At 39.2% G+C, this 14,856-nt stretch overlaps 2 protein-coding genes across 3 annotated transcripts in view; both read right to left on the reverse strand.

The window, feature by feature from the left end:
• Positions 1 to 11,773, reverse strand: part of APBA1 (amyloid beta precursor protein binding family A member 1) — a 40,363-nt gene extending 28,590 nt beyond the window's left edge. For both annotated transcript variants that reach the window (XM_014891744.2, XM_014891743.2), the window contains exon 1: positions 10,625 to 11,773. In XM_014891744.2, coding sequence (XP_014747230.1) covers positions 10,625 to 11,773 — 1,149 coding nt within the window. The remainder of the gene's footprint in view (positions 1 to 10,624) is intronic.
• Positions 11,706 to 14,856, reverse strand: part of PTAR1 (protein prenyltransferase alpha subunit repeat containing 1) — a 91,955-nt gene continuing 88,804 nt past the window's right edge. Inside the window, exon 8 of the mRNA XM_088156814.1 lies at positions 11,706 to 11,826. Within this exon, the coding sequence (XP_088012940.1) occupies positions 11,748 to 11,826 (79 nt within the window). The 3' untranslated portion in view covers positions 11,706 to 11,747. The remainder of the gene's footprint in view (positions 11,827 to 14,856) is intronic.

Raw genomic sequence — 14,856 nt, forward strand, 5'->3', positions numbered from 1 at the left:
TAAGAGTAAGCTGTGATGGGAGACAAGTGAATTGACCTTAGGCAGCACACAGGGATTCAGCTAAAGTTTATTTAGTTATCAAAGTGGGAAAAGTGAAGAAAAGACTGAAATTTCCCCATAAGCACACATGCCTTCACATATTATTAATCTGAGGGGCTAAACTAATCTAATCTGAGCAGCGGAAGGCCACAGGAGTTGTCCATAAATCTTATTCCATTATCTTACAAAACAACTTTTATAAACTGTGCAGGGAAATACTGATGTATTCAAGAATTTACTAATATATTCAATTACAATTCAATACCAGTGTAATCAAGGTCTGGGATTCCTCATTCTAGATACAGTAAAAACTTGGAAAATATTCAACATATCATGCTATGAGCTCAGTACATGCTTATTAGATCAGATTTCTTCATTCTTCTTTTTTTTTCCATAAACAATTCAGTGAAGCAACTGTCTATGTGATTGATGAGCAAGTATCTTGATAAAGGGGAAGATGTTCTCGAAAGGATATTCTAATCATAGGCAATTCCTAATGAATGCTGGTGATGTGAAAAAGCTGTAGCAAGGTATCTGAAGTACAGAGCAGGGGGCCCTGGTATGAGGCTGTGACACGTGAACATTCCACAGAATGTGGAATTAATGAAGGTGACTAAAGTGAAAGAGAGTACAAAGCTTTATACCCAGCACGCATTTTTAGAGGCAGATTTTAAGGAGATACCTACAAAACACATCTGCCCAAGCCAAAATGGAAATCTTCAAAAGGGAAATTTAGCATTTAGCATTTGGGTATTTAGCACAATAGCCCTGCCATTCTACTCTCTTTTAATACAGGAAGAGTGCAGCTCTAGCTTTGCCAGCTTAACAGTTCAGGACTGATGGCAAAACGAGCCAAATGTTATTTTTATCTTTTCATAAACAACATGATATAGCTTTTCTCTGAGCCAATGAGTCAAATTAGAAAAGGGATACATTTCCAGTGGTCTGAGCTGGCAGCAGCTCCACCCTCGTGCTCTGCATCTACTGGAGCTGAAAAACTGAGTTGTGTGATACAGTCTACAAAAAACCCGTAAAACCAAAACCAAATCAAGAACAACAACTAAAAACCCAAACATCGAAGTTTCTCTTAGTCTCCCCTTAGATATGAAACGAAAGAAGAAAACGTAACTCCCTTTTCCTATTCTTTCTCTTTACAAACATTCCTTTATCTCAGATAAAACTAAGAATTATAGTTGACTAATAAAGGCTTACAAAGAATTAAGAAGCAATTCTTTACAGGTATCGCCTGTGTTAAAGAGCAGTCCCTGCATCCCCCGGTATTTTGAATCACAACTGCAAGACAAAAGAAGGTGCAGAGTGAAACAATCCCTAGAAAGCTGGCACGTGGCTGCACCATCATACTGAAGAATTACTTGCCACGGAGAGCATGTGAGCAAGGGCTGTGGAAGAGATACAGGCTCCCTTGACTTGCTGCGTAATTACCAGTCAACTGTGCCACAGTGATGCAACTGTACAAATGGCAACTCCTATTTACATAAGGAAGAATTTTCATAGTGCTCACATTCTTATAATCACACAGTATTCCTGTACTAGGAATAAATTTTAAAGGTGCATAATACTATCAACACAATGACATCTACACGTTGTAGGATTAAGCCTTAAACAAGACACAAATAAATCAATTTAAGCATCAAATGCATGCATGTACACACCAAAAAGTGCTCTTTACAATGGCTGAAAACAGTCATACTCACACACTAAAGGATAAAAATTAATTTCATTTAAATCAGACAATTAGCATTAAGAAATTGTGCATAATCTGAAATGTACTAACAGTTACTGCAGTAACTATATACTGTATATAACAGTTACTACAGTAACTATATATACTATATTAGTTCAGTTACTCCACTGTAAGCGCCTTTCCTCAGGTATTTTCATCTACAGAGTATCCAAACTAAGTTACTGCATGGCTTTCTATGTGCTCTGTTTGAATGTCTGCTGAAATATTTATTTGGGGGGAGAAAATCCCTGAACAACAATAACCAACCAATCAAACCTCCTAAAAAATACAAACCAAGAACCAGAACTACCAAACCCAAATATCAAATACTTTAGAAAGTCTGCTGCATAACACGACATGAGAGCTGTCCTTGAAAACATTTGTACAGGGAAGTCCAGTCTTTGAAAAATTAACACTCAGTTCCCTTTGACACCAAAATGCATTTTTAGAGGTACTGGATATAATGTACAAGGAAAGAGTGCAGTCACAGCAATAACAAGTAATATTTTGATGGATCATAGTGGATAGATAATTTGCACAGCTGCTCTAAACAAAGTCTAAAATAAAGCATTAGTGACTGTTTCACTGCCATTTGTCATTAACAAAACAAGTTTCAGAAATCTAACAAAGTTGTCAGAACAAACATAGTAAAGTCACATGATACATGCTGCTATTAGGCACATATTAGGTCTATCAATGGAATTAGAAATTTTTTTTTAGGTGCAGCAATAAAAAAGTAATAGCTATCCCTTTTTCTCTTGAATATCTACTTACATTTTTCTTATGATACTCAACCTGATACATCCAAAAATTCTCCATCTCAATTTCGGTGTTGTTTTGACTCTAACATGCAACCCAGTTCACCTGAAAAACCTTCCTTGCTCTTGTGCAGAGGGATTTAGTAACAGAACTTGTTAAAGGAGAGGATTGTGTTGCATCTAACCTATCCAGGTCAATCCAACTGTCTCCTATACAGTTCATGAAGAGACATGTAACTGAAACACCTTCAAATACAAGCACTTGCTCTTCTTAATAAAAGCAGTGATGTTTTATGTGCTTCTAGCAGCAGATCATTTGAAGACAGTGTAATTTGTGGGTCACACAGTCACACACAAGGCTAGGACTGAGGGGATGAAATCATAGAATCATAGAATCCTTTATATTGGAAGGGACCTAAAGATCATCTAAATTTTACTGCCATGGACAGGGACACTTACCACTAAACTGGGTTACCCAAAGCCCCATCCCACCTGGCCTTGAACACTTCCAAGGATGTGGCACCTGGGCAAACCGTGCTAGTGCCTCACCACCCCCACAGTAAAGAATTTTTCCTTGTATCTAATCTAAACCTACTTTGTCAGTTTGAAGTGGTTCTACGTCATCCTAGCACTATATGGCCTTGTATGAAATTTTTCACTGACCAGTATTCCCAAGTCCTTACCTGTAAAGCTGCTCTCAATCAGTTCTTTTTCCAATTTGGGATTGCCCTGGCCCATGTGCAGGACCTTGCACTTGGCCTTGTTGAATTTCATGAGGCTCTCACAGGTCAGGTCCCCCTCTCAAGCCTCCCCATGTCCCTCTGGTTGGCAGCCCTTCCCTCCAGTGTGTTGACCACATTGTTCAGCTTGGTGGTGGCAAACTTGCCAATGGTGCACTCAATCACACTGTCCATGCTGCTCACAAAGATCTTAAACAGCACGGGTCATTTTTTGTTTTGAAAAAGGTAGTTTATTCAGAGCTTTTTATAGCATCATATATGTGGACAAATCAACAAATACTTCAGAAATTCAAGATTCACTTAAAAAACAGGGCAATACTTATTCGACACTAATGTCTATCTAAAGGTATTATGGCACATGTGTGGCTAAGTCTCCTTGTACATCAGCTCAGGAGACAATTGGATAAAGCAAGGCTTTAAATTTTTTTCATTTTTTTTCATTTTAGAGATAATGTTCTGGAAAAAATCTACACACACAAGGAAAACGTCCAAACACTATGAAATCTTCAAGTCCAACATGCAAATATAGTAAGATGCATTCTATCACAAGTACTGCCTTTATCAGGACAATTAGAGCAGCAAATCTCCCAGGTTTTAGGATCACTATGTGATGGCAGTGTCCTCGGTCATTTGTACAGCTCAAATTGTGTTCACTACAACACAGACTGAGACCATAGGCTTTAGTTGACATAAATTCCCACAAGGAATGAAGCTAAAAGCTAATGATTATTGGCTGTCTTTGTTGAAAATTTGTTTTAAGTATAGTGCTATAAATGGTGGGCTTGAAAAAATGATAACAAGTTAGCACCTTACACATACTTGCATACTGTAGCAAATCTATGCAATTCAATTTATTATCTTGACCTACGGATAAAACTTAACTTAGTGCTGTAGTTCTGGTATAACTGCCTCTGCACATATCATGTGCACTTACCCATCAGTTTGCTGGGTGGCCCAGGACTTGTCCCCGATAAGTTTGTGCAAACATGATAGGACAAGGTGATCTGAGACGAGGTTACTGGCTGAACTAGTCATTCAGAACAACACATTTGATTAACTGCTATAGGACCATACAAGAATTTCAGGCAGCCTAAAAAGATTTCCCCAGAAGGCTCCTCCTGTGCCCAAGAAAAGTGGTAAGCATCACTTATCATTTTAACTACCACCCTGGATAGTTAGCATCTGAAGTGAGGGGCTTTGTCAACAGGCAGCTGCTGGGTCAGGACTCTTATCCAACAGCTGACTCATGCAGTTGCCGCTGCAGAAATACCAATTTGCTTATGGGTAAGACATTTGCTGGTAGTCAACAGAAATTATTCCTGCCTATGCAGATAACATCACGTAAAACAGTCTTACTTATACATTTAACAAAGGAGGCGTTTTGTATGTAGCTTTAGGAAACAGTAGCAAGGGATCAAACATGCTGGAGTGATCACGTAGAATAAGAGACCAACTGTATCTAAGATCAAATGCAGTTTGGGAAATTTTGGTTTGTGAAATTTCCCCTGGTCCACGTGATGATGTCCTGCGAAGACAGAGCCTCCTGTCAATTGCCACCATCTGGACAATGAAAAATAATCCCATTTGAAAGAACTGACTCAGTGCTGGCTGCTTCTCTGAGTATGGACCTCCTTAGCCATACTTTCACTTCAACTTCCAGTGCAGTTTTATGTGTCAGTCCAAAAAAATCACTGTGGATTCCTCCTGCTTGTTCAGATTTTAACTACAGCAAGTGCTGTTTTAATTTTCAACAGCACAGAAAAATCAAGTTATTTTCATCTTTCAATAACTGAAAAATGTAATCAAACAAAATATTCAAGGGATTAGGTATCCAGTGCTCACCATAAATTAAAAGCCAGTAACACATCTGTGAGTGTTTGCCTTCAAGCAGACTAATTGCTAAATTTAAGCTTTCTTCTGTGTGATTGATGAATAAAATGCTTTTTATTTTGGCTTGCTTTGGTTCTTAAATGATTCTTGGTTTGGGGCATTTGAGGTGCCTTTCTTAAGCCTGAGTCTCTCATAAATGATGGAAAGCTGACCTATACTTTGTGTGCTCAACCAACAGTTTTAAAAGATCTGCTCAGAAAAAAACTCAACAATATGCTGCCAATAAGAACTCATCTTTATTTCAATTGTTTCCTTTCTCTCTTTTCCCCCCCTTAGTTGATTTATTACTGAAGCCTGCTTAATTATTTAAAAGACTTCTCTGTTGCCTCTTAATAATACATTACTCCTGCTGTGGAAAAAGTGAAGCAAATTCATCTCCATGACAACATCGATGTATCAAAATTGAGAAAACTCCACAACTGAGATGGTTGCAATGGTTGAAATAAAGTATACATAACCAAAAACAAGAGAGAAGCAAAAAAATGCGGCTCAGTTCTGTTCCACCTGGAAGACTTGTCTTCAGCTATGAGTTTCTATCTCACAAATCTAAGCCACCCATATACGTGATTTTACTTGATATTAGGGTTTATTCTAACATCTCACCACCTCAAATGCCTGCAGAGGAATAGAGATTATAAACATCAGTGATAGGGCTTTGTAAAACCAAAGTCTTGGCATGCAGTAACAGATCGTGACCTGCACATCAACAAAACATGGCTTCCAGAGCTGTAACTCCATGGATAACTGAACAGACGTCTTAAATGGGCAATTTCTACCTCCAAACCATTGTTTTCTCCTGATTATGGCAGAGCTGAAGCAGGCAGCCTACTTCTACTTCGTTTAATTTACAGCTCAAAAAATTCTACTTTACTTTTTGAGCCTTTCAGTACTTTTCTCAGTAGGTTTTTTACTCCTAAAACTAAGCAAGCTACTCTTCTCAAAGCTCTGTAACAAAGATACTTTTTTCCAATACATTTTAGACACCAGAATATTTAATTGCATTTTGAGTTATCTACTATGCAAAACTCTAATCCTTTCCACTTGAACATGTGGATGAACATTTATCTTCAAGTTCAGATCTATGCACTGCATGTCTTCTATTTAGACCTTTAAACACCACAATTGCTGTGCTTGGCTATGCACATTCACAGCAGGCTTCCAGTGAAGAATCTGACAAGAATGGTGAGTAAGAGCAAGCTAAGGATATGGGCCTGCCCTTCCAGTGAGGTAACTGTGTGCATCTGGAATATATTTTCCTAAAGGATCTCCTGCTCCACTACTCTCAGGCACAGGAATACTACAAGGTCCATGCTTAAGCTTATTCATAGCTTCAAGTTACAAACTTTATTCAGTACGAGCAAAAGGCTGAGAGAATTGGGATTATTCAGCCTGGAAAACAGGAGACCTTGGGTGATCTAGCTGCAGCCTTCCTGAAGGGTGCCTAAATGAAAGCTAGAGAGAGACTGTATGCAAGAGCAGTAGTGACAGGACAAGGGGGAATGTCTTCAAACTGAAAGAAGGCAGGTAGAGATTAGACATTAAGAAGAAATTCTTTACTGTGAAGGTGGTGAGGCACTGGAACATGTTGCAGACAGAAGATGTGGATGCCTCATCCCTGGAAGTGTTCAAGTCCAAGCTGAATGAAGCAACCTGGTCTAGTGGGAGGTGTTCCTGCCCATGGCAGGGGGAGTTGAACTAGATGATCTTTAAGGCCCCTTCCAACCCAAGCCATTATGTGATTCCATGATTTTATGAGTGAACAAAATCTCTCCATTTCACACTCAGGAAACAACCTTGTTCCACAGGAATCAACAATTAAATTCCACAGCCTTTTCCATCAAGGGTCAGTTTCCCGATGCCACATTTCTTGCAGCTGTGCAGTTCTAACTGCTATTGTATTTGAAGAACAGATCCTCATGAGGCCATATCCAAATGATGGTCTGCTTTGGTTTAAAAGATTTCTGATAAACAGACTTTGGAAATATACATCAATTGTACAGATCTCATTTGTGTGGGAAATGTTAAGAAATACTCATACTGCCTTTATTCAAAAGACACTAAGATTTTTCAGTTTTTATCAAACACACAAATACAACACGTTCCCCACAAACTCACTGTCCACACCACCTCTGATTCAAGTGAAAGCATGCATCATTAAACCAGGCTGCACAAGGCACACGGCGGTAATATTCTCCATTGTTAAATATTAAACAGGTACCTCTTTAAACTATTTATTTATTCACAGAAGTCTGCTACCTGTCTCCTACACCACAGGACTACCAGAGGTTATTACAACACAATCGTCCATGGGCAGTGAGCAATTTACTTTTCTCATACATCCTACCAAACACTTATTTTGAAAAGAAATATCCAGGAATGACTGATAATCCTGGTAGATTAACCTGGGAATAAAACTGGAATCAAGACATCTTACCTACACACAGATACAACGATCTATACCTTTCTTACCATCACAGTCACTGCATGTCTTTCCTAACAGCCCCAAACTCTACCTAGCTGCAGGTTAGCTAATACTTCTGAATTGTTAGCTTCTTAAAATAGTCTCTGGATATTTCCAAATGGCATCCTACCAAGCATTCTGCTGTGAATGTATTACCCAAATTCTCACCACTGGGGACTAACAGACACTTCCTTGGGAAAAAAGGCAAAGGAGGATATTGCATTTAATGAGTCTCAACCACAAATCATTCTTCTGGCTGTACTGGTCTCCAAATGGACAGCTTCTAGCTAAATAAAAAGTGACTGTTGTTTGTATCTAAAGAAGTCTTACAAGTTTCAGTACCACATTATTAAGAACACAGTATTATTAGAAGTATTTTCAAGTAAGTTCTATCTCTAAAAGAAAATAGTTTTGCTAAAAAACAACTTGAGGATAATTTTCAAAGTAGACCTGCAAAATAACTGTAGGCAAAACAAGCACTCAATTTGCATTATTTATTTGCAGCAATTTGATACTTCTGGGGAAAGAAAATGGTGTCTGCCTGAAGGTGAAAACACTCATATTTCCAGGTCAATGCTATAAATCAGACTGAAAAACATCTCTGGCATATACTGGTTACACTGTAAAGCCCCTGAGATCCTGCTTTTTTCTCGAGGGAGATAGAAGGACAATTTACAATTAGATGAATGGGTTTCAACTGTATTTTTATTATATTGACCACTTATGGTCAACTTAGTCAACACCAGCTATTTTTGCCTAATTTACAGCTAAACAATGCTAGGAATGTTTCATTAAAGAAAGCAGATAGTTTGAGTTGCCATCTAAATTGAAGAATCTGGTAAAGCAAATACATACCCCTTCTTCAGGGAAAAACAAAATTCCTACTCAGTCCCAAGTCCCTTTTACAACAAGTTGCCTCCTCAATGGGCTACAGATCTTCTAAATTATTTAAGTAATTTACTTCTTCCTTCCAAGAACACAGAATTTGTAGATCTACAACCATCACTTCTCTCTACACTGAGCTATACTAAGTGTCATTATAAATCACTGTTTTGATTCTGCCAGCCCTGAGAATTTCAATCAGGTTCTCATCTGACATGGTACAAAAAATATTGAATAAGAAATTAATTTTTTGGTGCAAAATGGCAACCTGTATTTACTTCAATATCTAATATATGCAGAGACCAATAAAAACACCCATTTTGTATATAAGCATACCGGACTGAGTCATATCAGCACATCTCAGGAAAGTTCAATTCTGCAAGATGCACCTGGATTTTGGAGAGCAGGTAAAACACCTTCAGAAGAACTTGGTGCTCTCAGGATCCTCAACCTAATGTCACCAAGACCATCATGGTACTCAGTGTTACAATCAGTTAGAAAGCAATAGGAAATTCTTTGATCCTCCAAGCAATAACAGCATTTACAGACTATATGGTAAACAAACCGTGCAGAAACAGAGAAACGCGATCTATTTGACAATGGGGAAAGAAATAATTTTTGTTCTGCAAACTTCTGAAGTTACGTTAAAAATAATGGTTTCCTACACAAAATAATCTGGGAAGATTTCTTCCTTCACGTGACTGCAAATCAACTCTGTAACAGACATAATTTTGAAAATATTTGTAGAAGCAACTTTTGCAATATAGTTGTTTGGACTTCTTTTAAGGTTCAATTAGGTTTTATATTAAGAATCAAGGGAAAAAACCCACCACACACTTATCACTGGGTTTTCAACAGTTTTGCAGGAAAAATAAAATCTGTCTCAATCAGCTTGCATGTTTTTCCAGCATCCCAAACATCACTCTCCAAAAAATCCTTCCCATTTGTAAAATATTAGCCTTCCTCATTTTGAAGACATATAAACAAATCAGAAGCCAGTCAAAGATCTACCTGGCATGTGATCTTTTTTCATCATCTGAATTCCCTTTGCAGTAACTGAGGTATCTTAAATATTTCTCATGCATTTTTAGAAGGTTACAATAATTCAGTCTAAAATACCAAAATAACACACAAGAAATTCTACTACTGCTGTTCTTTCAGAAAAAAAACCAACAAAAAACCAAACAAAAGGTCACAAAAATCATTTCACAGCAATAAAGAGGAATGGAGTAATGTTTTCAGGTACCTGCCTTTGAAGTAATAACATAGGAATATGCAATAGATAATTTTTGGTCAGTAAATTTAGCCTACCAACTCTTTTTATATCATAAATTTAACCCATTTAACAGTTGTTTATGAGTTTATTTTATAAAATAATGCAGAAAACTCATAAAACTTGAAGTAAATATTTTCTTAAAGACAGCTGGAACCACAACCTGGTAGACAACCCTGATCTAATTTAAATCTCATGCCAAGAGTACACAATCTCAGAAATGCTAATGCTTAAATGTGAACAACTACCTTCAATACTAATGTTGCTGTAAATACACTTTACAGTAATAATGTAATACACTGAAGCTCAAAACATATTTCTAGGACTGCAAGTTGACATGCAACTGTTCTAGAATATGAATCTGATTATACCATCAGATATACCGTATGAATCTATGATACCATCATAAAGAATATTACCAGATATCTGACAGAACTGTTAAGACTGTTATGTGACAGAACATGAAATGTAGAAACTTAAGAGTTTACAAAAACACACGGAGATAGACAGTAGAAAACTGTTTGGTCACTATTCTAAAATACATTATGGAAGTAAAAAATGTAACAGCATTTATTTCAGAAAAGACACATAATGAGTTTCATGTGACAAATTCTTGTACAGTACACCTGGGGTCAGCAGTATTAAATATTGAAAAGTATGGCTCCTCGATTCATGTTTACTTCTCTTATGCTCTACAGAGTACAAATTTAAAACAAAGCACTTTTTCAAGAATGCGACACAGAACAAGAATATCATGCATCCTCCTTCACTGTCATGCACATCACAAGTAAAGGAATTAAATACAGACAAGCTGAGGTGAAAGCTTTGTGTACTCACATCTCCATCTAGTGGCCTCTGGTCGTCAGAATCCCTGGATGGACTGATGTCCTGCCGCATCACCCAGATTGGCTCCTTAGGCTCATCAGGGGTGTAAGGAGAACGGATGGTCCTCGTCTTCACTTCCTCAATAGCCTCTTTAATATCCTTGATGGCCAGTGAAATTGCATCTCTTTTTTCCTTGCTGTACCTCTGTACAGATTCTCCTGAGCCAGATGTAACTTGAGAACCAGATGTGAGCTGGCCATTACTTTCATGCCCACCACTGACAAGAGCCTGACCATGCTCCAAACTCTGCTCTGACTCTGGCATGTCTTCAGCTGCCTTGTCTAAGCTCTGGGAGCTCATGCTCTGCTTCACTTCTGCTACAATCTGATCAATGTCCTCCTCTTGCTCATAACTATCCATTCTTGGGTAGGGTGCAAACTCTGCTTCCTTTTCAGGGCTGTCAGACTCTCCATCAGACCGTTCATCATAATGGTGAAGGCGGGCACCAAGTGCCTCCTTGCGGTAATTGTCAGCTTCCTCTCTCTCCCGCTCATACTGCTGGATGCCCTCCCTAACATCGAGATCTGGTGTGTCTCCTATTTCCTCATACACGTGCTCCTGCAGTCCATAGTCAGCGTAAGCCTCAGCATACTGTTCGTCCTCTCCTCGGTGGAAGAGGCGATGTGTGTAGACATAACCCGAGTAGGCTGCGTTCATGGCTTCCTCATGCTCGATGGAATGGAAATGTAAGTGATTGGGCAATGCTTGGTTATGGATGGCCTCGCCATGCTCAGCCTCTGCATTCTCCGTGTACTCCTCGGACTCAGGTCTGTACTGCACTGCATATGCACTCTCATCCTCATTTTCCTGCACCCTCTCGATGTCGTAACTGTCCTCCACTGTGGCTATCACATCCCCTTCTGCAGTATCCGTGTGATTGTGGAAACCACTCTCAGTGCTGGCTGACCTAGCTAACATGCCTTCCTCCTCCTGCCCGGATAGGCCCCCGTGGCTGCTGCTGGTGTGCCTTGGATAGCGAGCATACCTCTGCTCCTCTTCCACCTCCGAGTGCTCCAGGTCAGCCTCCACTGACTCACTCACTGCTCCGTTTGTTGGCTCTTCACTGATCTCCCCCTCAGGTGGTCCGACCAAATGGTTCATGGTAAGTTTTGGAGAGTAGGTCACTTATTCTGCTGACATTTTGTCTATCACAGCTGGAAATAAAAAAACAAAAAAACACACTTCTGACATTACTCCCAATAACAAAGGTGGAGTTAATAAACAGAAGCAACAAAATGCACCCTCCCTTCCCAGCAGACAAACATTTGACTCAGATCTTTAGTCAGGTAATAGACAGCACAACAGTATGAAAATGATCCCCAACAGCAGCAACCAACAACACCACCCTTGAAGACTGCACTTCTCCCTTCCATGGTCAAATTCTTTGTGGAAGTATCATTTCCAAACAACTCCTTGGAGAGCCTGTATGTATTGCGGTGGCATTGCAATGACGCTGGCCTATTAGAAAAGCTAATTTTTGCCAGGAGCTGAACATATTTCACCTTTGCTTCAGCACTCTCCCACTAGTTAGATCACTAACTCAGAGCAAAGGAAGGATGCTGTAATGTAGAACAGCAGATTTTGTCCTGTCACAGGAGTCTGCAGTTGCTCAGATACATGACAGCTATGCATTCAATACTTCTTCACTATGACATCTTCAGGTGAGCTAGTCACCTTATGCACTTGAAAAAAATCAGCAGAAATTAAGGTGTACTCTCAGGGTGCAGTACATCTGAAGCACTACTTTTTCTCCCTAGAGATGCAGAGAAGCACACAACAACTAGATAGAACAGAGTTTTCTTTCTGGAATCTACCTATAGTCAGTTAAGTGGCTTCTTTCCTAAAATACAGAGAAGACACTACTAATATTCATAACCACAACCACACTGAGACTAGTGGGGCATCTCAGCCTTGCTAACTTTGAGTAAAAAAATTTCAAAAGGTTGTATGATTACTAGGGAGGTCTGCCAATAATAAAAATATGCAGGGAACAGAAACAAACCTATCTAGCTCACAAGGCTTTTTTTTAATAGAACAGCTTCAGCTACTTGGAACCTTGTCCTACGTTTTTAAGATGCGGGGTCATGAAGAGGACATGTAATACCATTTTAGCTACCTAAATCAAGCCACATATCCATAAATAAAATACAGCTCTTGTGACTTACTAGTAAGTACTAAAAGAAAAGGTATCTATTGGAAGACTGCTAACTTGAAGGATCTATAAAAGCATGTGTCAATTTCAAACTAAAAAAATTAATACTAATCTTGGATCAAATCTAGTAAACTGGGGCAGGGAGGCACTTTGCTAACTAAATTAACTCTGTGAGAATAATTTCCTGTGATGAGAATGCAACAGCAATTTCAGTTGCTCTCTATTGGAAAAGTTGACAGGCAGGCAAGCCAAGGTGTGTATCACTTGCACTATACTTCTACAGGAAATCCAGACAATGCAGCTTCCAGCTCAGTGAACACTCCTTGTTTTTGTTACATCTAATGTTTAATCCCTTTAAACACAGGAGTCCTTAAAAAAAAAAATCACAGCTGTAAAGTAATAGCTAATAAATCATATTAGGTCAATCAATAAGGATGTTGTACACAAACTAATTCCCTTTCAAAATAACTATGAAAAACTCAGGTTGTTTTTTCCAGCTAATGAAGGTGTGTTAGTAAGGCTTCAGTGACAAGAGAAGGTCCTTTCCAGCTAAGACTTCTAAGACATTAGGAAAGAATGGGCAGAATACAGGTGTCTATGCCGGTGTGCACCAGAACTAATAAACCAAACACTCTTTCCCCACACAGCATATGATAAGAAAGCAAGAACAACAATACTGTACATCTTTCCACTTTTAAGCCATAAAAAAAGATGAGGATGCCATGGTGCAACAGCTCTTTGGAAAGTCCTTCCCAAGGAGGATTACAGCAGAGGAATACATTTGGTGCAGGCAGCTCTGTTTGCACTCCACAGTGTGAGCTGCAGATTGAACTTTGGGAGGCAGGAGCCCCAGGCAAGAGGCTGAGAAGTGCCAACTCTTTGCACAACACAGGACAGGAGGATGCTGGCCAGGTGGATGGACAGGATGGACATGGAGACACGACCAGAGCCAAAGACTGGGGAGGGACAGTGAGACTTTGGCACACTTGGACTGTGAGGGGATAAGAGCCCAAGGGCTCCTTTGTTCAGGCTCCCTCCTGAGCTGTTTCTGTGTTACTGCACCGTGAATACATGGCTTTATGGACAGAGACATCCAAGCCTCTGCTGTGGGAGTCAAATCGGACAGGAAACCTAGGCTGACCCTGTGAGAGTGCAGGATTCAGGTCACTGGAAGCGGCCACCACACGAAGGGGCTTCAGTCCCAGCAGTGACAGTCCTTGGTGATGGGAGTGAAACTGTCAGAGTCTCGTGAATGGTCAGGCTGGGAAGGCTCTTTAACATGGCCTGCTTTCATTGAAGCCAACTATAACATTTCCACTCTTTTCCACATAGACAGAATTAGGCTAAAATAGAGGGCTGGTTAAAAAAAATCTACCTTACATTTTTTGTGTTCGATTAGCCCCTGACTTGTGGCTCAGTGTCATCGGTCATCCCCGGAAAAAGGGTAGTGCTAGTCAAAAGAAATGAAGTTGCAGATAAGCACAGGATAATGATCGACTTCCTGAAATTTTATCACATGTATCCTGACACAACTTCAAATTAATTATGTTTTTAGCAAAGAAGGCAAAAAATCAGTCACATGAAGGTTACTCAAGTCAAATAAGGTATCAAATGTCGTATTTTTTATGACAATAAAAGTACTAGTAATTGCTGAAAATATGTTATCCTGTTTAACAAGTCTTAATTCATGCTTGCAACATAATGAGTTTTATGGACAGACAGCATCACTGACATGTCTTAGAAGGATTACAAACCACAAAAAATACGGCTACAAAACACCTTGGAGATCCATCATTTTCCTTTGACAAATTATAGCTTCCAAAGTTCCACGTGTAAAATTTTTCTCATCTAAAGAATCCTCTCAGCTTGATTTCAACTCCTGATGTCCCAAAACTTTCAAGGCTGCGTATTTTGAAGGGATAAGGAGGAAATGTTAAGCCTTACTAAAAGCTTTTTACTGAAAAATGTTCTTCTGTTTGCCTTTCCTCATATAAACGAAGCTTTTTATTTTGAAAACAATAGCTTATTATTT

This window comes from Sturnus vulgaris, chromosome Z, assembly GCF_052056855.1.
Source record: "Sturnus vulgaris isolate bStuVul1 chromosome Z, bStuVul1.hap1, whole genome shotgun sequence".
Lineage (NCBI taxonomy): Eukaryota > Metazoa > Chordata > Aves > Passeriformes > Sturnidae > Sturnus > Sturnus vulgaris.